We start from the raw sequence: 25670 nt of genomic DNA, 5'->3' as shown, positions 1-25670 counted from the left end.
CGAAAAACAGCACAAAAATTATATGAAAAAAAATAGTTTATTATTGTAAGCTAAGGCACATTACAGCAGTAAAAAACCTTAAACCTATCCTTTATTCGCTAATTACAAGCTAAAAATTAAATTATAAATTATGATTTTACCTTCTTTCATTAAAAGTACAATATACATTGTGATAAGTTAAATAAAAATTAAAAGGAAAGTAACCTAGTTGATTTTTTCGTTTCCATAAATTATATTGGTCTCGACTTTTCTCATTTCTTATCGTTTTACGTTACTTCTTTAATGTTGAGTACTTTAACAAATAAAAACAAATGTCTCATTATTCAGTCTGAGTGTGTTTTTTACAGTAGCTTGTAAAATATTTTAAGGATTATATATGTACAGTGAATGTGCGTTTGAAATTTTAATCTACAGAAATGTCATTCAATCTCGGTAAATTTGAATAATGAACTGTTACTATTCTATATTTTTATAATATAGATAAAAAACTAGTTTACTAAGTTGAATAAATTGATATTTATGAAGCAAATTGGCAAGATTATCGGAAATTTCTTTGGATAAAATGTTTCATTATTTCGGTGATATACAAATACAAGATTGTCAAGATTTTGTTTGCGTCAACGAATGATGATCCTGCATACATTTACAAATGTATACCATGGATCTGAGTACGGAATTGCAGTTCTGTACTGCACAAAACCATATAGCACCACTAGTAAACTTAAACAATCGCTAGAGCATATCATAAACAGAAAAAGCATGGATAATTCGCAAGGATTGATTGTCCGGTACCGGGATGAGCAATCTACAAGTTTTCGCTGGTCTTTTAAATTATCCATGTTGTTCACCATATCTGATTAGCAGCTTCTGCAACAAATTGCTCAAAGCAATAATTATGATGTAAACTATTAAACTGTAGATAAAACTAGTTGATATATAGATCGACACCAAATCATTTCAAGAGATTCTGTGAATTACTGTACATCCAGCTTTGAATCGCCGCAAAAGTTCACCAAAAGCAAAAAGTAATTGGCTCCTCATCAGCTCATTTATCATAGAATATATTCTATGTTAATATTCGTGTGAACTCTTAGTAGAAAGAAATTCGTCTTCATCAGAACTGGAGCAAATTTACTACCATTGAAGGGCAAAAGATATTATCTTTTGAGATCACGATAGCGGAAAAAATAATGGGCTGCCAGTAGAGGAACATATCGTTGACAATCATATTGTTCATAGTTCAAACTTCCCCAAATTAGAATGCCATTTCCATATCCACTTTTCAATCTTCATTAATACTGACTTAGAGAAATGCATTGTATTCCCAAAACAAACGAATAAACGGATATTAGAAGTTTGATCTAATACAACGGAAAAAATAAATATCAGGTTCAGTTCAATCTGCGGAAGTAATTAAGGCTAAACCATATGAGATTCAAATAATTTAGCTAAGTTCACTCCCTTCATATAGACACTCACAACTCTCCAATAACCTTAAAACCGGCGATATGTCATAAGGATACAAGGATTTTGACACCAAACGACTTATCTGTAATCTTAACCGTATAAGAACACTCATCGCATCATCAAGAGTATTTGTTCCCATGCCAAATTCTTGGCAACTTGCCACAAACATTGACCAATTAAGCCGAATATACTTTAAAAATCTCAGGAGATAGAGTAAAAAACAAGTCTCATTACTAACTAAAAGATCTAACAATAAATCTGAACTGTTTGTAATCATTTTGAGGAATTCTAGGAACGTAAAAACTGGATTTAGCATTGAAACTAACTCAGGGAATGCATTATTTCGAAATGATATACCAGCAGTAACATCCAGGGTACAAACCATTGCTTCGATCAAGTGATCGTCCTGATCATCGAATAAATGTATGAGAATTTTGCTGAAATGACTTTCCGGATGAAATTCCAGAGCTCCCTTAATAAAAGACTCGAGTTTCTTGAGAACATCGCGAATTGAGCGTTCAATTAGCACCATATCCTGAAAAGCATCATAGTCAGCACTGTCGATTGAACTATCTGACGAATCACTGCGAATCTCCTTAACCGTTACAGCCACGGATTTGAGAACTAGAAGCACCATTTTTTGTAAAATTGTCTTATCCATGTCATGTACACCCATATTCGACTCATTACGCTCGTTTCGTACACACTCAAGAGAATCCTCTTGATAGATGATGTTAGTACCCTTATATCCTAGCAAACTAACTGTATTTTCTGGTTGCCTTCTCGGTAGAGAATCAAGTATTCGAAAGTCTTTCACATGTCGAACTATCTGATGTGCAAGCGAACAAGTTTCTTCGGGCAAGAGATCTTGAAGCGCCAACGTGCTCCCATAACAAAGAGCTTCATTGAATAAACTCAACATTTGCGTGTAAATCGTACAATTCAGATTCTGATTCAAAAGCAATTCGAATTTATCCAGCTGTGCGTAGAACGGGAGCGTCTCAACTATCGACAAGTTGGCTTTCACGCTTATGATGTTCTCCCAAAGGCAAAGAAATGTAAGAATGCAGGACTCCGACATAGCTATTTCGTGGTGCGTCGAAATCAATGAACTCATGTTTTTTACCAGCGCCGGCCACTTATTCTCTAGAATTTTTATTGTTACACACTTTAAATGTGTTGTGTCGAAACTCTCAGAGTCCGTAAGGGAGATAATATGACATCCATTGTGAATTTCAGGTTGCTGAATGCTGCTATTTTGTGATATAGTGTTCCTATAATTATTCGTTACACTGGAGTTACTTGTACTGGGTTGGCTACTACTAACGCTACTACTACTATTACTACTAAGGCTACCATTTCCGCTACTACTGCTGCCGGCGCTACTGTTTCCGATATTCGAACCTCCGCCCGAATACTCATTGTTGAAGTTAATTGCAAAGTAGTTTGTCTCAATCGACGGCTCACGAGCAGTTTGAAGCATATTCACACTTTCTCCTGCATCATCTTCCAAAGGATGTATGTCGATATCTTTCCATTCCACAATGCGTTTAATAATTTCCAGGCTGAAGTGCATTTTCTGCACTGCCAAGTAATCCAAACGTTCGAACACAAATAAATTATCAACTAATTTCTTCAGCCAGTTATCATCCATATTATTCTTAGCGATAACCAGAAAGCTGGCAAGAACGCGGCCAGAGAGGAATTGCACGTACTTATTGTTAAAATTACTTAGTTCGATGATTTCATCAATTAAATTGTGATCGTTTCTTATAAGGGCGTCACATACATCCATAATTCGGCTGCAGATGTAGCCTTTACTGTTTTGCTTAAGGTACACATCGAAAAGTAGTTGCAAGTTCGACAAGAATTGCAACAATTTACTGGTGGGCCACTCGCTTAGATTTGCTACTCGTTTAAATCCGTTGATATCATGATTGTAGTGACTTTCAAATGGTTTTCGAAGAGCTCTTTCACTCACGCCACACAAACATTGTTTTACGAGGTAATCTTCGAACTCAGCCATATCATTCCCGCTTCCATTGGCTCGGCTTGCAGACGGAAGAACTCCGATTCCACCTTCATTTGGCTGATTTATACGATCCACCTCGTCCGTTCCGTTTTTAATATGAGTATCGGTTAGATTTTCAACTTGTGTTATCTGTACCGTTGGCGAAGGCCCTCGTGTTGTTGATGCCGTAGTCGATGTTGACGGTCCAGCCAAACTTTCGGATGATGAAGACGTTTGATCATCATCGCTTGATTCTGTTGTAATTCGGTCATTGTTGCCACGCGCTTCTATTCGTTGCCTCTTTGTAACTGGTTGCTCATTTGACATTGTCCCAGAGTTTCCCACACTGGAGAGGGAACGTTCTTTACGCAAAACCATTAAAATTCAAAGTGTCCCAATCACTATGAATAGCGATCTTTTTAATTTCTGAAAGAAAAAAAAGAAACGTTTAGATAGTTCGTTTTTAAAATATTCGACTGTTAAAATGGCGAGGCTGTAGGCGAAATGTATTGAAAACTTTAAAGTTTACACGACAATAACCGGTGCTCAGTAGTTTTTATGGAATTCAAAGTTGTCAAAATTAATCGAACGAGACAGGAATACGGAAAGTTGGTCCTCTACTAATAAACGTTCAAAAATTATGGCGTTGACTAGCTCTTCAATTTAATAAGTAAGTATTCATTAGAGAAGACTTGCTTGCACTAACCGTCCTTATTCAATTATATCATTTTCAGAAGAATTGGATGAAATTAGGGATTTTACGATGTTCACTTAAACTCCCGTTAATTTTCTTTTATCATGTCTAGAGAGCTGATGGTGTAATGATTGAGTGGGTAGAGCTTCCGCCTCTCAATCTGTGAGTTCGCTCGGGGTCCAAACCCCAGTCTCGCTGCTGTGAGTTTATCACTTGCACAGCATTAAATATGATGATAATGAAACTGAAGCACAGTCTCATTGAAAAATGGAGAAAAAAAAAGCAAAAAAGAGACTATAGATCCCTATATTCCACTAAGGAGTGAACAGGGAACACTAAACATTATATCTAGAGAGTTGGTCGTGGCTCGTCAAATTGTAAATTTTAAATTAGTGAGACTTTTCAAAACATGTACATATAAGCAGATTACCAATTTTCCCACTCTTATCGTTTCCTAGAAAATAAAAGAATAGACAATTCCATATTTCTTTCGGAGTGATGTTAATGCGAAAGTATTTCTTTCAAATTAATTCATATAGAAACACGGATTTTTGATGAAAAATATGCGTGGTAGTCAGCAAGCAAAGGTAGGAAATTTGTTTCACACGAATTGAGCGAAGCTAGCCAAATGAGATGATACGAAAGCGAAAATATTATGTACTCTGCGCAGGAAGAATATTTCATAGAAATAGCTATTATCAGAGCAACATAACAACAACTATTATCAGAGCAACATGTAGCGGAACAAATGTCATGTGCTGCATCGACGTAAAATCTTAAAGAAATTTGAAGTGCAAAACGAGGTTCACCGGGTTTGCATCCTCCTGCCGATATTATTTCTTCTTGTCACCGGTCGTTGAGACTGTGCTTCCTCATTATATTACAGCAAGATGTTATCACAGCCTACATTAGCATTCAAATCACCCACCACGATCACAATGACATTTTCACGAAGCCTCTTCTAAACTGCCTGTAATTGGACATAAAAAGCATCCTTCTCCAGTCTTTCAGAAGTCGCCGTTATTGCATATCACTGTGCTCTTTTACCTAGACACGAATTAGTCAGAAGCCAGCTGCGGACACCGGATTCACGTTTGCTTCCATTTGACTTTCTAGAGTAAAAGGGTCATTGCTGCAAGTGGGAAAGGAGTACTCTCCAGAAACCCACCATCTTACTTCGCTTAAGCCCAGAATGTCCAGCTTATATTTTACAAATTTTGGCTAGAGTTGGAAAAATGAACACTCTGATTCCGTTGTCAAGGAGCGTGCGCTCATCCCAGAAATAAATCATAGTCTGTTTTCGATAGCCAAATGTCGCCCTATCCAAAGCATTTCAAGACAGGTTGTTAGCCTATAAATTTCTAACCCTTTTAGTCGCCTTTTACAGCAAACAGAGAAGACAGAAAGTCTTCTTAAGCCCCCACTCTTAGGGCAGAATGGCCTCTCTGATGAACTGAACAGAAAAATCAACCAAGATCCATTGTATGGCCCAAAAGAAGCATTGTATGTGATTATAGTCATCGAAGTTCTTTCGACAATATTTCGCATGCAGGAATACAAAACGCTCTTATTCGTAAAGGGTCTATGATACCCTTGACAATTGGATGGACAAGATACTCAAAAATAAATTAATGGAAGGGCCAATAAGAGAACTTACGAATACTCAAATGAAGGTCCAGGATTATATTGATGGCAGAGTAATAATAATAATCGTTGGCGCAACAATCCATGTTGGATCAGGGCCTTGAAGTGTGTTAGAGCACTTCACTAGGAGGCAATATGGTCAGCATTATTACCCTGATTTGACTCAGGTACTCATTCACAGCTGAGTCGACTGGTATCCGACGTCAAATCACGATACAAATTCCACTGCCACCAGTGAGATTTGAACCGCGACCTTCCGTACGACAGCACGGCAGAGTAAATATGAGGTAAATATGAGCACCTCCCCCCAGAATTCAAGAATCAAGATTTGCTATTCATTGGTGCAGGAGAGTGGAGCTGAACATCAATCTATTGAAGATCATTACATCGTCCTTCACTAGAAATTCATTTAAAGCAAAAAGTAGAGGTTAAATATTTGGTTATCACCTAAGGTCAAAAATTAATCTGGAAGACCTTTGTCATGCAACATATGCAAGATCACTTTCAACCCCCCGCCCTTTCCAATAAATGTCCAAACTAAGACCGGCTTTGAAAAGTACTAATCGAGACCTTTCATTTGATACCCGACATGACTGTATTTGGTAAAAAAAAAATTGCACCCCCCTTTTTGCATGTACCTCTGCTTAAATTTGACGTAACAAGTTGTCACACTGTATGAGTGAGTGTTCACAGTTCCAACCTTTCCACCAAATTTGGTGTCAATCGCTGCTTCTAGTCTCCAAGAAAAATGCGTGCGACAGACAGACAGACAGTAAACCTCCTCTACAGCGGACGTGCGTAACGCCATACTATTGAGATTTTCTTCAATCTGAACCGAAATGTCGCAATTGATATTCTCTTTGATGCCGGTCCTTAGGAGATATGGCCGCTGCTATTGCATGAATTAGCCCTTAACACAGAATACGATAGCACAGTGACTCGCTTAATCCCAGAATGTCCAGACTCAAGAAAATGTTAATCATACACATTTTCCTGAATTCGGAGCAAGCAGGACACCAGCTTCCTGCCAGAATTGAAGTTACTCCACCTATAGTTACTCTTTCCTCCTTCTTTCTAAAAGAGCCTAGAATTGTCAACTGTCTATTGAGTATTCATCGCTGCCGATTTCAAGAAATGGCTTCGGACCAGAATGCAACATTGTTTAATATTGGAGAGTAGTTCATTACCATTGAATTCAATTTTACGACATAGCCTGCAAAACCAAAATCAGCCTTTCAAACAACTTTTTGATTCCCGAAATCACTAAGTCATAGTTCTGACTTCAATTGCCAAAAAGGATGGCGGTCTCTCAAAAAATCAGTTCGGTTTTCGAAAGAGGAGGTCTACAACGGATGCACTTGTCCTAGTAGCTAACACAGCTAAGACCGCACTTGACGAGGGCAAATGTTGTGCAGTGATTACACGATGTGAAGAATGCCTTCAATTCCGCTAGATGGAACAAGATACTTGAGTCCCTAATCAACTTAGGCGTGGCGAAGTACCTGGTGCGTATCGTTGCCGACTTCCTAATCGATAGGATTCTATGCTGTGCATCAGCTGGAGGAAAGAAATCATACCAAACAACATGCGGAGTTCCCCAAGGGTCTGTACTAGGGCCACTCTTGTGGATTATTATGTATAACGGAGTACTGACCCTAGACCTTCCTACTGGTGTGGCCTCCATTGGTTTCGCGGACGATATTGGTGTGACGGTTGTTGCACACCTTCTCGAAGAAGTCGAGCCTTATGCAAATGAAGCAGTCTATGAGATTAAATCCTAGTTAAAGAATGCTGGTCTACAGCTCGCAGAGCATAAGACGAAAGTAGTACTTATAACGAAGCGGAGAAAGTACACTTCCATGAAGATCAAAGTTGGAACGCAAACAATTCATTCCAAGCCTGCACTTACGTACTTAGGGGTAATGATTGACCAGAGGTTAAATTTCAGATTGCATGTGGAGGGTGCAGCAACCAAGGCATATAACATCGGAGCGCTGGTTGCGAGAATGCTACCAAATATAGGTGGTCCAAGGCCGAGCCATCGACTCCTTATTTCGAAGGTGGTCAGTTCGGGGAGAAAAGGAGGCACATTTGCCTATGGCGTATATTTCCGCCTGGAATATGCTAGTGTTTTCCTTGGACCAATGACACCGGCACCCGCTCCCTCTGCTGTGAGGGTTCCGTCAGTATACGAAGTAATCAGTTGCTGGTTTAAGCCGTATGTCGCAGCCACGCTCGCCCAGTTTGCCTTGTTACTCGAACGTGTTTCAAACTTCTTATCGAAGTGAAACCTCGTAGTCATGTTATCCGTTGGTATCAGTAATTCGGGATACCGCCTAGAAGGAATATCAATCTTCCTTCGATTTAGGCAGCTCCCCGCCTCACTCATACTACCGGCCATCCTGAATATTACCCCCCTTGCCTGCATTTGTATGTGCAGATGGAGAGGGGTTAATCCCAGAAGGATCTCCAGAGATGTCGCTGGGTATGTCCTCATTGCCCCACTGGTACACACGCAAGCTAGCCTTTGGGGCTTATGTAATTCCCTGGCTTGTGTGCTGAGTTCGGTTTTCTACCCAGGTTACCGCTCGATAGGTAATCATTGGCCTTACTTACTATATATCCAAAGTAGTATCTTCGGACTGCAACGACTTTACGATTGAACATACCTCACCGGAGACTCTCCTGCCCGTCGGCGACAGTTCGCACGAACTGAAACTGTCGCCGAATGGCAAGAGAAGTGGGACGAGTCAGTAAAAGGCCGCTGGACGCACACAAACATATGGGGTATCCGGAAATGGATCGAGCGACTCCACGGCAAAGTAGGTTTCGACCTAACTCAATTCTTGAGCGGACACGAAGGCTAGCGGGCATATGTGTATCGATTTGGGCGTGATGATTCACCATATTGCCCAAATATTGCAGAGGACGCAGAACACGTCTTTTTTCATTGCCCCGGATTCGAAGCCCAAAGAGCTGCATTAGAAGCTACAACCGGGGAGCACTTTACACCCGAAAATATAATGGAACTTACGATGGAAGCAAAGGGGATATGGACCGAAATCGAAAAAAGTGATTGCAGCCATCAGAAAAAAGCTTAGGCAGGAAGAAGTCATCTGAAAGAATGAACGCTAGAGAAACACGAATATCAACATGAGCGCAGAATAAATTCTGATCCATCCCCGCGACGTAATACCAAATGGGAGTCCCGCGGGGAGAGTGGAAGGAGGAGGAGGTGGTTTTAGTGGGTAAGAGTCCCACATAACCGTGTGGCAGGAGCCTGCGGTAACTTTTGAAGCTTGCCACCTTCCATCGACAAAAAAAAAGCTATAGTAAACCGTCAATGGTGGTTCCTCAGAAGGTATCTTACATGTTGTCCCGTTCGTTTTCCTGACTTATTTGAAAACATTTAAATAAGAAATTAAAATAATTAGGAATATGGAAACTCACTGAAGAGAAAAATGAAAACCTTTTAGTATTTCACGTCTAAACATTCAGGCTGAGCTAAATTCATCCACTTCGGTACAGTGAGATCGACGCAACTTTGAGAAATGGGAATATGATTTGATTTGGAGAATCACACTTTCTGAGCGTAATCAAAAGATCTTGACACGGCTTTGATGTTCTTGGTCCCAATCAATTCATTTGGAGTTTGGCGCAATAAATATTTACTTTTGGAGCAAAACAATCTACTTCTGAATGCAGCCTTCTTATTGGAACAAACAAAAGTGGTCATGCGGAGTGCCATGTCTGTGTTTCCTTGTCCACCTTTGTTTTACTGTCTTACGCACGAAATCTCACACGCGAAAGAACAGTTCCAAAATTATTTTGAAACGGAATTCCGATTTGTAGGACCAATCCGACAGTTGTGCCGGCTCGCGTCCAGTTCTCAATCAAGTCGCGTGAATGAGATTTCTCTTCGAATTAGCATATCACAGCCCACATTCGCTCAGCGCAACACCGAGCGGAGGAATGTGTCAAACGGAATTCCAAATGGTAAACACAGGTAGGAAACCTGTCTTGGCTGATTGGCTCATAGCTTCACTGCACTGCTGTGGACTCCAGGTCTGTTTTTAAGGATACAAAGCTTCGAAAACATGCCAAAACTGACCTTTTAGCACGTAGTCGAGTACTTCTCGTGCCTCCTCTCAAGCGCGGAAGTACACAAGACAGTAGGGGAAGGGCTCGAACACGGCGCAACAGTTTGTCATAATATTATGGAATTTCCTGCGTCAACAAACAATCCTCACCACTCACTTATCCACTATAGACAATTTAAAAGTATTTCACCTGTTTTTCTCGTACAGAACGCCACACACTTCTTTTCTGAATTCTTAATTCAAACAGCTACCGAAATACGCAGTCACAAGGTTACGTGTAAAGAATTCCCACGCATTCTTTTCAACGAACCATTTTATCAATCTCTATAGTCTTCACAATTATATTCACTAAATATTTGAGAAATAACATTGTGCGATATTGTTTTTTCTTGATTTGAACTTACGATAAACGCACAACACTTTTCACGACGAACCCAATGAAATGTCCACCACACACATAAACTGTTCGACCCGCCATCTTGGCACGATATGACGCTTTTATGGAAGGGAAGTAACAAGCAGGAGGAAAACAATACAGAAGCTGCTTGGATTCAGTAGAATAAAACCTGGTCAATTGAAATATTTTCGATAATATTTAACTTTTCACATTCAGGTAAATATGAAACCTTGAGTATCATTCACTTTTCCGCAATTATATTCTTATTTTAAAATTGTTTTCTTGGTAGATGAAATTTCTCACGTACAGATGTCGCTAAGTTCGATTTAAACTGAGGATTTTAGAATCTGTTTGATAATGTTTAACTGAAAAACTCCTTAATATCTCAGATAGGTTGTACATTATTGATCACTATTTCGCTATTACAAATCAAACAAACTGAATAAGTATTCAAACTATATTAAACACGTCGTTCCTACAGCGCAGACTGTCTTGTTGACGTTTACCAGTTAACTCAGTGCTTAATCACAGATGGACACATTCTTCACACGCTCTTCTGGTTCTTCACTCGACTGCAGTCTTGATCTGCACAATCGACACTGCACGGATATGTTTTTCATTTGACATTGACCACAAAACTTTCGAAGTCGTTGGTCTGTTCAGTCGCGGTTCGCTTTCTCCGTCTGTCTCAGGTGTCGGCATTTCATTCTATTTTCCGAGGAATCTCATCATATCCTTACACAATGTCTGCACTGCCACTACTGACCTCTGATCCTGTCTATCAGCAAATCAAGGAATACCACAGCAAACACGGAGCCGATATTAACATCAAACAACTTTTCGAAAAGGATTCGTGCCGGTTCGCAAAGTACAGGTGAGTTAATTGAACATAGGTCAAATTCGTAGAGACAGTAATAACCCTTTGAATGGAAATCTCCCTTATTTGAACTGCTCAGTGAAACAAGTGCCCATGAAAGTTTCCCAAAGTGCAAAAAATGGAAGGTCGTGCGTGGTAGACAGGTCATGAAAAGACATCCTCAGACTGTGAAAAAACCTTGTGACGTCATTTGACCTTTTCGCACGAACAGCATTCAAAAGTGAAAGTTCCTATGACCACCTGGGTCGATGCACTTGCCTAGAACATAAACACATCTCAAATGTTCTCGCCAGCGAAATCATTGATAAAGTTTTGTTTGCGCTCAATTGGTGTCTTGCCAACGTTTTTTTCTATCCCAGAACACGCATACAATGAGATAGCACACGATATAAATGATTGAGTGAGAATTACTGCCACTATCGAGTATTCAGAGTCTACTTGGAGGGTATCTACCAATTTTTGTTTCCAATTAACAGAATTCCAACATTATAATTGAGCGGCTCAAGGCTGGATCTATTTTTATCGTGGAGGTGTAAAGGTTAATAACGAGCTGTAACGAACACTGGAGAAAATGGAAGTCCTCCTCAAAGCTTTCCACACTGAATTTGCGCACTCAAGTGATAAATAATGTCGAAAGTCCGTAGGAAGACGTTGTTGCACTGAACTTACAATGATAACATGATTCTGATAAGGGTTGAGTAGATTGTTCGTTTATGTAATGAAGAAACAAAAGAAAGATGTCAGGAAATTTCAGGATTTTTAAAGAGAGGGAGGGTTTGTGGTTATTCTTGGAGACTTGAGTAGTGAGAATAAATCAGATTCAGTGGAACTTGTAATGGTGAAAATCACAACTATCGAATTCCCAACTAAGAACCTAAGAAAAGACATTTACCTGCCCGATTTCAAGGGCACCTTGCTTTGTTCTCTGGGACCTTGTTAAAGTATATACAGAAGCGCGTAGTCCGCCCATTAATTTCGAATCGCTCAGCCGGAAATTATTGGTAAGGAACAATGAATGTATGTCAGTGAAGAGAAAACAAACGGGTTTTCTTTCTGTTTCCTCAACTACTAAGTCTGCCAAACGTTGCTGAGAAGAATCTAAGCGGCTTACGGTGTAAATGGAGATTTTTTCGTTACATAATTAATTCCCACTACTGACCCTATGCATAGATAACGACTTGTGAACCGGAGATTGAGAATTCACGTGTTCCCAGGCTGTCAATCTGCAGATTTCAAAATCTGTAATGCTAACGTTAACTATACCTCACATAATGACGATCTTATCGAAGCGTAATCCAAGCAATAATAAGAGTAGATTTATCGGTTACGACCTTATGTTATCGTAAAAGGACAGATTGATTTTCGATAACGGTATGGAATAATCTTTTGATAATTGGCTTCTACAACTTCGGTGAGAATTCTAGCGATATCGGTTAGAAATTCTGGGATTAAGGGAACTGACATCGCGAACTTTGGAGGTCACTCCTCTCGCTCATGCGGAACAGTTATTTTACTCCATACTGTGAGCCTGTCCGCCGGGTGCCCTCTCATGATCTGGAACTGGCCAGACAGAATATTGACTGAGAGACTGTAGGCCGAAAATATTAAGGTTGTTCAAAAAACAACGAGACAAATCACTGCAGCCCACAATCGAATTATTCAATTATTATTATTTTTTTGCATTTTTGTGGGGCGTACAAAGTAGTCAGATGTCCCTGAAATTGTCACCGGTTAACTTGTTACTTTTCTTGTGGATAGGGCATTTTTGACCACTCTTGCGAGATTTGTTTGGGGTTCCAGTTGGATAGAACCAAACAAGCCACGGGGATGTCATCTATACCCGGTGCCTTATTCATTTTTTGACATTTAATTGCTGACTATTTGTTCCAATGTTCGCCGTTCAATGTTTCCATTATGCTCAACCATAATTCTTGTAAATTCTGATAATTGGGTTGTGTGTGAAGGATTGAAAAGTTCTGTGAAATAAGACGCCCGTCTCTCACGTGATTCACTTTCGTCCATGAATATTCCGGCTTAGGGTCTTCACTACTTTGTGGCGTTGCTTGCGATGCTGTCAATTTTTCGTGTTTTTCGCTTTTTTTACCTTAGTATCTCACCATAGGGTCAAAGCTCTTACTATACCAGACTATGATCTTGCCAGTAATTATGTATTCCTCGGAAACCTGTGTTCTTAGTTAAAAAAGTTGCGAACTCTTGGCTCCTCCTCAGAAGAAATTTTGGCCCCCTACATGAGAATGGACGATTTCGTATCCTACATAACGAAGAAATCTCTGAGTGATACCACGACCTGGCCTGGTCTGGTTGTGGATAAAATCCGGCTCAACAGGTTGCGGTTGGCGAATCACGGGCGGCCATAATCCGTATGGATGGGAATGATGCAGCCCGAAACGTCTATGAGGACAATATCTTGGGTAGAAAAAGAAGACGAGGCAAATCTTGCCTAAGATGGAGTGATGGGGTAAGTTAGGACGCCAGACAGCTTTTAGGGACACCGAATTGGTGGACTTAGGGGTAAAACGGGGATGTCTGGAGTTCCTTATTAAGGCAGGCCTAGACCGGATATCGGCTGTTGCCCCGTTGATGGAGATGATGATTTTATTAGCTGCTCGTCAGAGGTTCTCGTAATTTTCTTTCTTCGTCCTTGTGTTTCTTGCTGGATATTCTCTGTTTCCATTGCCTTTCTTGTCAAGCTAACCATTTCTCCGGCCCCGGGATTCGATTTAGTCATACCAGGTTTCATCCATATGCTTTCCCGTGAGATTTTGGAGAATATTACCTAATTGTTCTTCCAATTTTGCCTTGTATTCTGCTATTAATATAAATTACTTTTAAGCTTTCCCCACCTCAAGTTTTTGACATAGGTTGGTTTTTATTACGCGAGGATGCTATCATCATCTTTTGGTGATGAGAACATAGTCTCCTTTGGTTGAAGATAATGCCATCCAAAGACGCCCATGTCCTTTTCTAAATGCTTCGTCGATTTTATAATTAAATTTCTGGTCAATGAGACGCTGGGTGCTGTTAGTTGACTGTGCCCTCCGGTCATTCCTCGAGGTTTTTTGGTGGGTGGCAGGTTGTAAGCCTATCGCTCCGAACCCCCAATCTAGAAGAGAATTAGACTCCCTTCACGAAGATGGGGGGCGTTGTGATCAGGCAGGATGCAGTTTGTTGAAGTTATTCCAACAAAGCTGAGCGATCCTGGAGATGAAGCATCAACAAATGATCTTCACAATCACCTGAAGAACCTTGTCATAAATACGACCACAAACATACTTGGCCCCAGCCGCAAAAGGAGTCGGAACGGCTGATTCAACGGTGAATGTAAGAAGAAGAATGCTGCATATCGACTAATGTTGCATTTTCAAAGGTCGCGGCACGCACGGAGATTTATCTTCATAGACGGAAAAAGGCAGCCTGGGAGAACCAACAGGTCTGTGAACTCGAAAAGTACAGGGATCAATCGCACCAGGCGCAGAAGGGAGCAGGATGAAGCCTTACACACCTCGATGCTCATCCTGCCGAAACAAAGAGGGAAATCGGATTTTCGACAGAATCAGCATATTGAAACGATGGGTTGAGTACTTTGATGAGCTCCCGCCAACTGAAGACGACTGACAAATACTCCCACCACCGAGTATAGAAGTAAAAGTCCATGCAATTCACCGGCTTAAAAATTATAAGTCGCCAGGAGCCGATAGAATTACAGGCGAACTGGTTAAATATGGAAGCGACCAATTACACCAAGCAGGTCATCAATTTATGCTCAAGGCTTGGGACAGCGAACAATGCCTGACGAAGAGGCATTATCTGTCCCATACACAAAAAGGGAGATATCACGCAGTGCAGCAATTATAGAAATATCACGTTGTTGTCTACCATCTATAAGATATTCTACGCTATCTTGCTAGGCCGGATAGCTCCATACGCCTAGAACATCTTCGGCCCATAATAAAGAGGCTTCAGTCCAGGCAAATCAGCAACAGATCAGATTTTTTTTCTGCCACAAGCGATGGAAAATGGCTGGCCCTGGAGAAAGTGATCCATTTATACTAAGGTAGATGCGAGGGGTACGATCTTCTTTAAGTCCACCTAACTACTGACCTATTCTGTCGATATCAACATCATGGGAAGAACGACCCGTGACGTACAAACTGCCTTTATCCACATCGAGGAGGAGACGCGATCTTGGGCTGCACATCAATGGAGACAAGACAAAATGTTTGGTGACAAAGCATGCACCAAAAACCAACCAACCAACAACATCACGGTTGTTGGCAGTTAACAGGGGATGATTCAGCCCCGAAAGTCTATAAGGACAATATCTATGCTAAAAAAGACGACGATATCGCATTGGAGAAACTCGGCGCAAAACGGAGATGTCTGGAGTTGGCAGGCCTAGACCGGATACCGGTTGTTGCGCCGTTGATTATGATGATAAAGCTAGACATTCACCTCTATTTTTTTCTCACTTTCCTCTATCTTTGTCTTTTTTACTGAGGATTAGATACGTTGCGTCACACTCCCTTCATTTACTCGGGCTTGGCATCAGCATGATATTTAGATAACATGGCGGAATATTCCAAGAATGGCTGTTTAAAATTTGGTATTTACTTCCGTTAGTGCGCTTAGAAGTTCTCGAAGTTTTAAATGCGTTTTTCTCGAAACGAACTTTTCCGGTGCGCGCCATAAGAATTCGTAAGAAATACTCGCCTTATTTGCTTCAAATTATGCACACTTATCCATGCAATCGTAGTAGCAGTGGCTATCTCTCAAAACTAATATGGTATTTTGGTTTCCAATTAATATTTTTGGGTTGTTTTTATGAGGCACATATTTGATTTTTCGACGAGCAGTACTGCAGAATCCAATAAACACGGTCGCCATTTTGTTTTTTTATTATTATGTTTGATCATTGAAGTATTAACTTTAAACCTTAAACCAGTAAAAATTTCAAATTAATATCTTCTGTCGCTTTTTTAAATAGAGATTTAAAAAAATACAATGAGCGTTTTAAAAATAGGTTGCTGCCTTAATATAATTATGTCGTGTGACGAAGCTGACATTCTTGCACATTGTATTTAGCAAGTATAATCGGAAATGTATTCAGTTAGCAAGAGCGAATCTATTGAAGGATTATATTAGAGGAATAATAACGCTACCCGAGTAGATTATTTATTGTAGGGGTTATCAAAGGTCCTTCCGTAAGAATGTCGAAAATTCATAGATGGTCCCAAGCCCATTTGAGTCAAGAGGAGAAAAGAGTCACTCAGGGAATAGGTATAGTAAACTCTACCCGGATTAATAGTGTTAAAAAAAATTAAATGGCTTTAGAAGATAATTTCTTTTATTGGCTAAGAATTTTATAAAAAAAACCGATACAGTATTTCGAGGACCTCTCTCTCAGAAGTGAAAATTCTGAGAAAGTGGCCTGTATTTGGTTTTTTCTAAAATTCTTAGCCAAGAAAGGAACTGGCTAACTAACCACCTCCTAACTCAAACCATAATAGTATTAACTCTTAAGTCGGGAACCGCGTGCCCTGCTGAGGTGGTGACACCCCTCCGGTCCTCGGGAGCATAGAATTCACTCAAAGTATTCCTTGTCTATCGAAAAATGCAACTAAAAAAGATAGAGATTTATGCACTAGCAAATTGCATTTCTCGAATTTCCTTATGCTACGGAAACTGCTACCACCCCCGGAACCGGATTGATCTTTCAACTACGACCCTTTGCTTTCATCAACGATTTATAGTTGAATTCTGGAATGTGCAAACGTTTTTCCGCGGTGTCGAGACTCCCCGGAATGCTCTCTTACTCAAACGTCACCGATGCAGGCTAGACGTTCTAGGGTTAATCGAGATAAAATGGTGTGAGTCAGAAGAGCACTCCTCTCCTTCTTACGACACTGTGAATTGCACTGTGGCAAGGCTACCAGGAGTAAGCGTGAAGCCGGTGTCGTACTAACGCTTATTGTATCCGCTAGAGTCATCCTCATGTCCGGTTGGGTATCGGACAGAATAATAACTGCGAGATTGCGTTTCAAAATTAGTAACATCTAAAAGCCTAGTGTTATGCACCAACCAAGACTTCCAATGCAGAGGAGAAGGAGGTTTCCCTACAAGCAATTCAATGCAGGTCAGGAGAAACTTCCTGGCATTGCGATCATGATAGGGCCACGTGAACCCTCATCAGAGTTGGGCAAAATATAATCAATAATTATGTGATTACGATTTCAATTTCATGATCACATGACTGTAATCATAGTCAAGCCATCGTGATTACAATTGTAATTATGCAATCATGTAATCATAATCAAAATGTGTGCCCAAAAAGTAAAGACGGTCTCGTTTTCATAACCTATCCAATCGAAAAATCTGGAAAAAAACGCAATGGTGCAGATATACGAAACCTAGGCCTTAAAATACACCCCATTCCGATATCTGCTTAAATAAATTTAACAATAGCATACTATATGTTAAAAATTTACCCGAAAAGCCCCCTTCCCTGTACTAATAAAGTTTGCGGATAGCATCTAGATAGATATGTGGGTACGTCAGTACCAGTGGTATTTACTTTAATTACATGTACGTGTGCTTTTGTGTGCGGAGTAAAGTGAGTGAAGATGCGTTAGATCAATTTAGATGAGCAACGTTTTTTTATTTAGGATCCGCACAATATTGATGTCTTTAATATGAATGTAGATACCATATCTAGATTTAAGCCATTAATGAAGGAATATTTTTCATTTTTTTGCTATGTACGAATGGAAAACCGTCCTTTTACCCAAAGCGCCCAATTCCCGATATCCCGATTTTTTTTAATATAAAATTTTTATAAATTTTAGCCGCCTTTTAGCGTCATTGGAATATGTATTATCATGTTTAAAGTTACTGAAATACTTGCAAGTACTTGTTTTCGAGGGAGCTGACTCGTCGAAATACTTTCGAAAACCATTTTTTGGTTTGGCCAGTACCATTACAATGTTTAGTTAACACGCGAAACTCCTTGTCGGCTATTCCACAAGCACAACTTGCGTAACTTCTAAAGATTGACATTATTGGTATATCGTGAGGAACCTTTCTTGCACCCACATTTATATGCCAATCCGCAGACTTATTACAACCTGTAGTATTAATTTCAGACAACAAATTCAATAGATGAATCAGTTTTAATTGTTTTATTTTGTACAAAAATCTGGGAAATTAGATATTGTAATCTACACAATTTATACTAATCTGAATTACTATCTTCTTATTTTTTCAAATGCTAGCTTGAGGCTTCAAACACCTAACGACGGTGACATTTTATTGGACTACTCAAAAAATCGCATTACTGAAGAAGTATGGGGCCTTCTATTAAAATTGGCGGAAAGTCGAAAAGTCTTAGAAGCTCGCGATGCAATGTTCGCTGGCGAAAAAATCAACATAACCGAAGATCGAGCTGTTTTACACACAGCCCTCCGCAATCGTTCCAATAATCCAATTCTATTCGAAGGCAAAGATGTAATGCCCGAAGTTCGTGCCGTTCTCGACCACATGAAAGATTTTACAAATCAAGTTTTATCTGGACAATGGAAAGGATGCACAGGAAAGAAAATCACAGATGTCGTGAATATTGGTATTGGTGGTTCTGATTTGGGGCCATTAATGGTCACAGAAGCTTTGAAACCTTACTGCAAGGGATTGAATACGTACTTCGTTTCAAATATTGATGGCACACACTTAGCTGAGGTTTTGAAGAAAGTCAGTTATGAAACCACATTGTTTATTGTAGCATCGAAAACGTTTACTACCCAAGAAACCATTACTAATGCTACATCGGCAAAGAGATGGTTGATTGAGCATTCACAGAATGTAAGTGTTCAACATTTAACGGAATACCATATCAAATTAATCTATTCAATTATCTTTTATTTTTTTAGGAAAATGCTGTCGCTAAGCATTTCGTCGCCCTTTCTACGAATGCTGAGAAAGTGTCGGCTTTCGGTATCGACTTGCAAAACATGTTTGGCTTTTGGGATTGGGTTGGAGGTAGATATTCACTGTGGTCTGCTATTGGCTTGTCGATTTCTTTGTCTATTGGTTTCGATAACTTCGAACAACTGCTGGAGGGAGCTTTCTTCATGGATGAGCACTTTAAAACTGCTCCTCTAGCCAAGAATGTATGTGATTGAAAACTCAATTATGTGATAATTTCTGAAGTACATATGAAATCCTTTTAGACTCCAGTTATACTCGCTTTACTCGGCATCTGGTACTCGAATTTCTATAACGCAGAGACCCATGCCCTCTTGCCATATGATCAATACTTACATAGATTCGCTGCCTATTTCCAACAAGGCGATATGGAAAGTAATGGAAAATTTGTAACTAAAGGATCGCAGGAAGTTGACTTCAGCACTGGACCAATTGTTTGGGGTGAACCTGGCACAAATGGACAACATGCCTTCTATCAACTTATTCATCAGGGAACTCGTCTAATTCCCTGTGATTTCATTGCTCCTGCAGTCTCACATAACCCAATTGCCGGAGGTGCACATCACAAAATTTTATTGGCCAACTTCTTAGCTCAAACCGAGGCTTTGATGGCCGGAAAGTCACCCGAGCAAGCGAAGGCAGAATTGGAGAAAGCAGGGGTTACTGGAGCAAAACTGGATAAACTGTTACCCCATAAAGTATTCAAGGGAAATCGACCAACGAATTCGATCGTGGTTAAAAGGGTAACTCCCTTCACTTTAGGCGCATTGATTGGTTAGTATTTTTTCTAGCTTAAGCACAGATCCGTCAAGTTTGAATATAAAATATTTTCCTTTGTAGCTTTGTACGAACACAAAATATTCACACAAGGCATTATTTGGAACATCAACTCGTTCGATCAATGGGGTGTTGAGTTGGGTAAACAATTGGCAAAGGCTATCGAACCAGAATTGGTTAATACTGATCCGGTTTCATCACATGATGGCTCGACAAATGGATTAATTAACTTCATTAAATCGAATTGGTAAACGATAGATGTTTACCAGCAGAAGCAAAAACTACACGCATACTGCTTATGTCAAATAGTTTTAGAAATGGAATCTTAAAAATACATTCAAAACAGTACCCCGAGTAAATGTTCTTTGTTTAAAGAAAAGAAAAGTTCTAGGTTATATGCTTTTTGTATATGTGTTTTATTTTAATTGTTTGTTTTTTTATTATGTGTCATGATTAAACTTATTAAAATATATTGAACCTGTAGACTGTTGAAGGTTTGTGTTTATTTTCTCAGTTGTTTATATAGTTTTGTTGAGGCAAGAATGTTATATTGCTCGAACGCGGGGCTCCAATGTTAACAACTATGAGGCGTAAACCTTCCAATGGTAAATGAAGGCAGATTTTAGGAGAAAAAAACCAATCATAATTGCTTAAGCGTAGCCATGAAAATCTAATTGGTTTATTTCACGTTGGTTTTATTATGACCCATACAAGATACAAGCTTTAACGTTGGAAGTGAGACCCAAGCGCGTCCAATAAGAGACAGTTAACAAACGATTCACGATGACGCGAAAAAAAAAAGAAATACAAAACAACAGAGCTTCACACTTATCACAATGAAGAAGCTCGGAACGTCCTTGGAATTTGTTCAGCAAATCTAAAAAAATTATTCATGAAAATCAATTTTATCCCCTTCAAAGGAATCCCCATCAATTACAATGCTAGTGCTTGATTTAACCTTCCAAACATTTTTTATAGTTGGTGTTTGGTAGGTCTTTCAGACTTTTATTTTTCCATTACCGTCTCTCGACTGCTGGAAAGAAGTCTCGGTAGTGGTTTTTTGACTCGATTGAATAGAAAGGAAGAAAACCAAATTAGAGATATTCAGTGGCTAGTAAATGGTATTCGTTGTGTCTTTAGCAAAAAATCCAAGGATGATGATACTGTGCGATGGTGCGTTGTAATGATAACGAACTAAACAAATCAAAGACCGGTTATTTATTGCGGCGTTTAATCGAGCTGATAGGCGTCCAGTCAACAACTGAAACCAGAATGTTCAACATTCTTTTATAATTTACAATATAAACAATAATTACAATACTAAACATATATTAATTTATTTCCATAAACTCCATGACCTCGCTAATCGATTGGGAATTAATTTGCAATAAGCACAATTGAATTTCATTATTAATTTCATGCTTGCATTAATACCTGACCTGATTACTGCGTTTGATGTTTATGAGTTCATGCTGAACTGCGGACATTATCAACACTTAGAGATTAACTTTGAATATTAAACTTACATGTACCTTCGCATGGTAGTCAAAATGAACGGGTTGAACGTTCAAAAAATACTCCTTGCTCATTGTCTGACCTTCTGCCGAAAATTCAGGTTTCACAACATACGCAGTTGGGATCGGTGAAAACGTGAGCATCCCCTCCTTTTTCGACTGAAAACTATATATTTTTCCAGACTCCAGGCTATGCACTCTGCGTTTGCGAGGCAAGTTTAAAAATATAAGGCTCATAAACGTTCACGCCCCTACAAAGTCGGAGAAGGATACCTGCTACGAGGTAGTTGAGCGTATCTTTGAAGCCTGTTCCAAGTATGATATCAAAATCATCCTTGGAGATTTCAACAGTCAAGTAGGGACGGAGCTCGTATTCAGGCGATATGCTGGCTTCCATAGCTTACATAGGGATACCAATGATAACGGACTGCGAATTATTCAGTTAGCAGTATCACACGAAATGGTTGTTGGAAGTACCTGGTTTGAGCGGAAAGCGGTCCAAAAACATACGTGGGCCTCTCCAGACGGGACCACTTTCAACCAAATTGAACACCGTCACCTCTCAGCCTTGATGAATGTCAGAACATATATATAATAATAATCGTTGGCGCAACAATCCATATTGGATCAGGGCCACTTCATTGAAGACAGTTAACGGTACACTATAGTAGTACACTGTTGGAAGCAATGTGGTCAGCATTGCGCTCGCCCGAGATTATTACCCTGATTTGACTCAGGTACTCATTCACAGCTGAGTCGACTGGTATCCGACGTCAAATCACGATACAAATCCCACTGACACTGAGAATTGAACCGCGACCTTCCGTACTCGGACCACTATATCATTGGCATAGTGCTTCGAGCTCGAATTACGACACCACCTACAATCCCCCCTGACAATCAGGTGAGAGTGAATACCGAAGCCATTCACAGCACAGCCCTCCGCAACACCTATAAGAGGGAAATGGATGCCGCAATAACCGCAGACAACAGAGATCCTGGAGATGAAGCATCAATAAATGATTTTCACAACCACCTGAAACACGTTATCATTGATACGGCCACAAAGATACTTGGCCCCAGCCGCAAAAAAAGTCGGAACGGCTGATTTGACGATGAATGTAAGCTGGCAACGGAACGGAAGAATGCTGCATACCGAGTAATGTTGCATTCCCAAAGAACGCGGAGACTTATCACGAACTCCGTCGAGCGGAGAAGCGACTTCACAGACGGAAAAAGAAAGCCTGGGAGAACCAACAAGTCTGTGAACTAGAAAAGTACAGAGAGCAACCGCACCAGGCGCGGAATTTTTACCAACAAGTCAGCAGGATGAAGCCTTATACAACCCGATGCTCATCCTGCCGAGACAAAGAGGGAAATCTGATTTCCGACCGAATGGGCATATTGGAGCAATGGGTTGAATATTTTGATGAACTGCTCAACAACCAAAATATCGGCGAGTTGAAGGTCCCGCCAACTGAAAACGACGGATAAATGTTGGCCACTACCAAGCTTAAAAACCATAAGTCGCCAGGAGCCGATGGAATTACAGCCGAATTGGTTAAATATGGAGGCGACCAATTACACCAAGTGGTTCATCAACTGATGCTCAAAGTATGGGACAGCGAATCAATGCCTGACGACTGACAACGAGGCATTATCTGTCTCATACATAAAAAGGGAGATATCACGCAGTGCAGCAATTATAGAGGTATCACGTTCCTGAGTACCATCTATAAGATATTCTCCTCTATCTTGCTAGGCCGGATAGTCCCATCATAATTGGCCCATACGAAAGAGGCAGGATCACTCTCGAGACCATTCAACATCAACAACAGTCTAAGACAAAAGGATGCCCTATCATGTGTCCTTTTCAACCTGGCCCTGGAGAAAGTGATTCGCGAAGCTGATGTAAATGCAATAGGCACCATTATGTTCAAGTCCACCCAACTACTGGCCTACGCTGACGATATCGATTGATTCCATCTCAAAATACCCAACAATTGATAGTGGTCAGCTTGGAGCAGGCAATACAAAAAAGACATCCTATAATACGACGGTCGAATGTTCTAAAATACATGCAAAACCTCTAAGTCCTCAAATCTTATTATGTGCGAATTAAGTGAATTTTCTTCAAACGTTCAGGCTATCATGATCCAATGAGAACGTTATTTTATTTATACAAATGGATGTACAATCTTTTTTGCAATAGAAAATTGTATTCTCGCTATCTCTAATGCTTCTATTATCTGGTCACCGGGAAGGCCATTAGTAGTGCCTTTTTGTATGAGTTTTTCGAGTACAACGGTGTCAAATCGCATAAGCGCAGCTGCCAATTAATTTAATTTTCCGAAATTGAATTTGTAATTGTTAAATGTACCATTGCACTACCTTATTAAATCCATATGTCAAAAGTCTAGCCCTAAAATGGTAATTCAACATCTTATAACATCTTGATGCATTGGTAGTAACTATTTGGCTATCACCGTTTTTAAAAACTCCATACACTAAACCAAACAGTGACCCTTCATGGATATATTAATTTCTGACGGACAACGTGCTAAATTGGACGACTGTATTGGTATTCTTTAAGATGGAAGTAAACTTCTTCATTGGTTATTTTTTTTAAGGTGGTCAGTTTTGTATAAAAGCTTTAGGGCACAACCTGCAAATTTATAATTTTTTATGATCCTTATGCAACTGTAGTCTCTAAGGGTGTAAAAACAAGTCGATTTGCGAAATTTGATGGGTCAAGCTTTTTGAAATGTCAACTTCTAGCTATTTACACAAGCATGTGTATAGAACAAAATAGATAAGTCTTTTCATAAAAAAATATTTTCTACTGCGTTTCACCGGGTCGCCTCGACATCATCAAGGATATTCCTCAGGTCCCTTTCACTAAATAGCCTGTCATTCTGATAAATCGCATGTGACAAACAGACAGACAGGTAATAAACCGATCTTAATGAATATATATCTTGAAACGTCAATGTTTTTCATGTGTTAATATTTTGGATACAAACAAGATATCCATTCTTATCACTCGATGACATGCATATGTACAAAACCAGTGTGAAATGTTCAATTTTCTATATTTTGAGATCCTAATAAATCTAACTGTTTCTGTTGAAAGTTGAAGTTAAAATTACACAATATCCCTTATTTTAAGTCAGCGACTGCATGCGTCTTTAAAATCTTCATTTGGCTGCCTCATAAATTCTCTGTTTTAGTATTTTGAGCATTGAAGTTCACTTATCAACTTCAACATTTCATCCAGTAAGGTCAGTGCGATTGCTACTTCCTGAAAGTTTATTCCCAGTGACAATGATGGAATCGTGGTTTATTTAACAGTGTTTGCAATGAAAAAAAAAAAACATGGATAAAATATTTCAGCGGTGTAGGAAATGATGCGAAATCGCCGTCGGCTATTGGATTCGTGCTTCAACTTTTGCCACGCGTTCTCTACAAGCTTACACTTCTCTTTAGCTGTTTCGATCCATGCAGCATGATGTCTTACTGAAAGAGTGGATTCTGGAAATCAGGATAGCTTTTAAAGAAATCGTAACCCTTTCGTCAATCCCTTTCACCTAATAACTCTCTGTTCCCCTTTCTAATCAATTCGTCTGTATCTGATACAGAAAAAAATGAATTAAAATTAAAACCATTTAACTGTTTGCACCCTATCTTGTCCCTACTATAATTGCCTAGGAAAACTTTATGGGGCATAACAAGTGAAGCATTTGTAAGCGCCGGTCTTTGGAAATATGTTTCCAATTTCTTCTAGGACTTTCCTGCTGTGCGCTCCACAAAGGAGTAAACAGGAATAAACGACATTCATATGCCGGCGTAGCTTCTCGTTCGATATTGTTGGGCTCCGACAACGAGACACACACACTGCCCAACAGTGATCCGCAGGGTGTTGTTTACCCCAACGCCTTTAAACATTATTTTAATTATTATAGTTTTGGAAGTAGGAAACACGCAAATACTCTCTGGTGAAGATCCCAAACGCCCAAGATTTTCGGACAAATGAAAGAATCAAATCTGCAAAAACCACAGGGGCTACAAGTACCAGATTAAAAAAAAACATGCTAACCTAATAGCTGCACAAGTTGATAAATCAATCTTAATTAAAGTTATCAAAGAATGCCTAGAAGAAAGTTAGAAAGATGTAATATTCGTAAGAAAAAAGAA

At 39.6% G+C, this 25670-nt stretch overlaps 2 protein-coding genes across 2 annotated transcripts; one reads left to right on the top strand and one right to left on the bottom strand.

The window, feature by feature from the left end:
- Positions 1-14: 14 nt before the first annotated feature.
- On the bottom strand, positions 15-10390 carry LOC119655805 (protein lines). The gene is made up of 2 exons (XM_038061904.1): positions 10107-10390; positions 15-3904 (listed from the first exon to the last, which is right to left on the bottom strand). Exon 2 carries the CDS (start codon positions 3854-3856, stop codon positions 1445-1447), a length of 2412 nt encoding a protein of 803 aa, XP_037917832.1. The 5' UTR covers positions 3857-3904; positions 10107-10390; the 3' UTR covers positions 15-1444.
- A 541-nt stretch (positions 10391-10931) lies between these two features.
- LOC119653449 (glucose-6-phosphate isomerase) lies at positions 10932-20455 on the top strand. The gene is made up of 5 exons (XM_038058056.1): positions 10932-11187; positions 18480-19062; positions 19131-19370; positions 19431-19959; positions 20026-20455. Exons 1-5 carry the CDS (start codon positions 11057-11059, stop codon positions 20211-20213), a joined length of 1671 nt encoding a protein of 556 aa, XP_037913984.1. The 5' UTR covers positions 10932-11056; the 3' UTR covers positions 20214-20455.
- The last annotated feature ends 5215 nt before the right edge of the window (positions 20456-25670 follow it).

This window comes from Hermetia illucens, chromosome 4 (genome assembly GCF_905115235.1).
Source record: "Hermetia illucens chromosome 4, iHerIll2.2.curated.20191125, whole genome shotgun sequence".
NCBI classification, from domain to species: Eukaryota; Metazoa; Arthropoda; class Insecta; order Diptera; family Stratiomyidae; genus Hermetia; species Hermetia illucens.
Note: the sequence above shows the minus strand (reverse complement) of the source record. Positions and strands in the feature narration are given on the sequence as shown.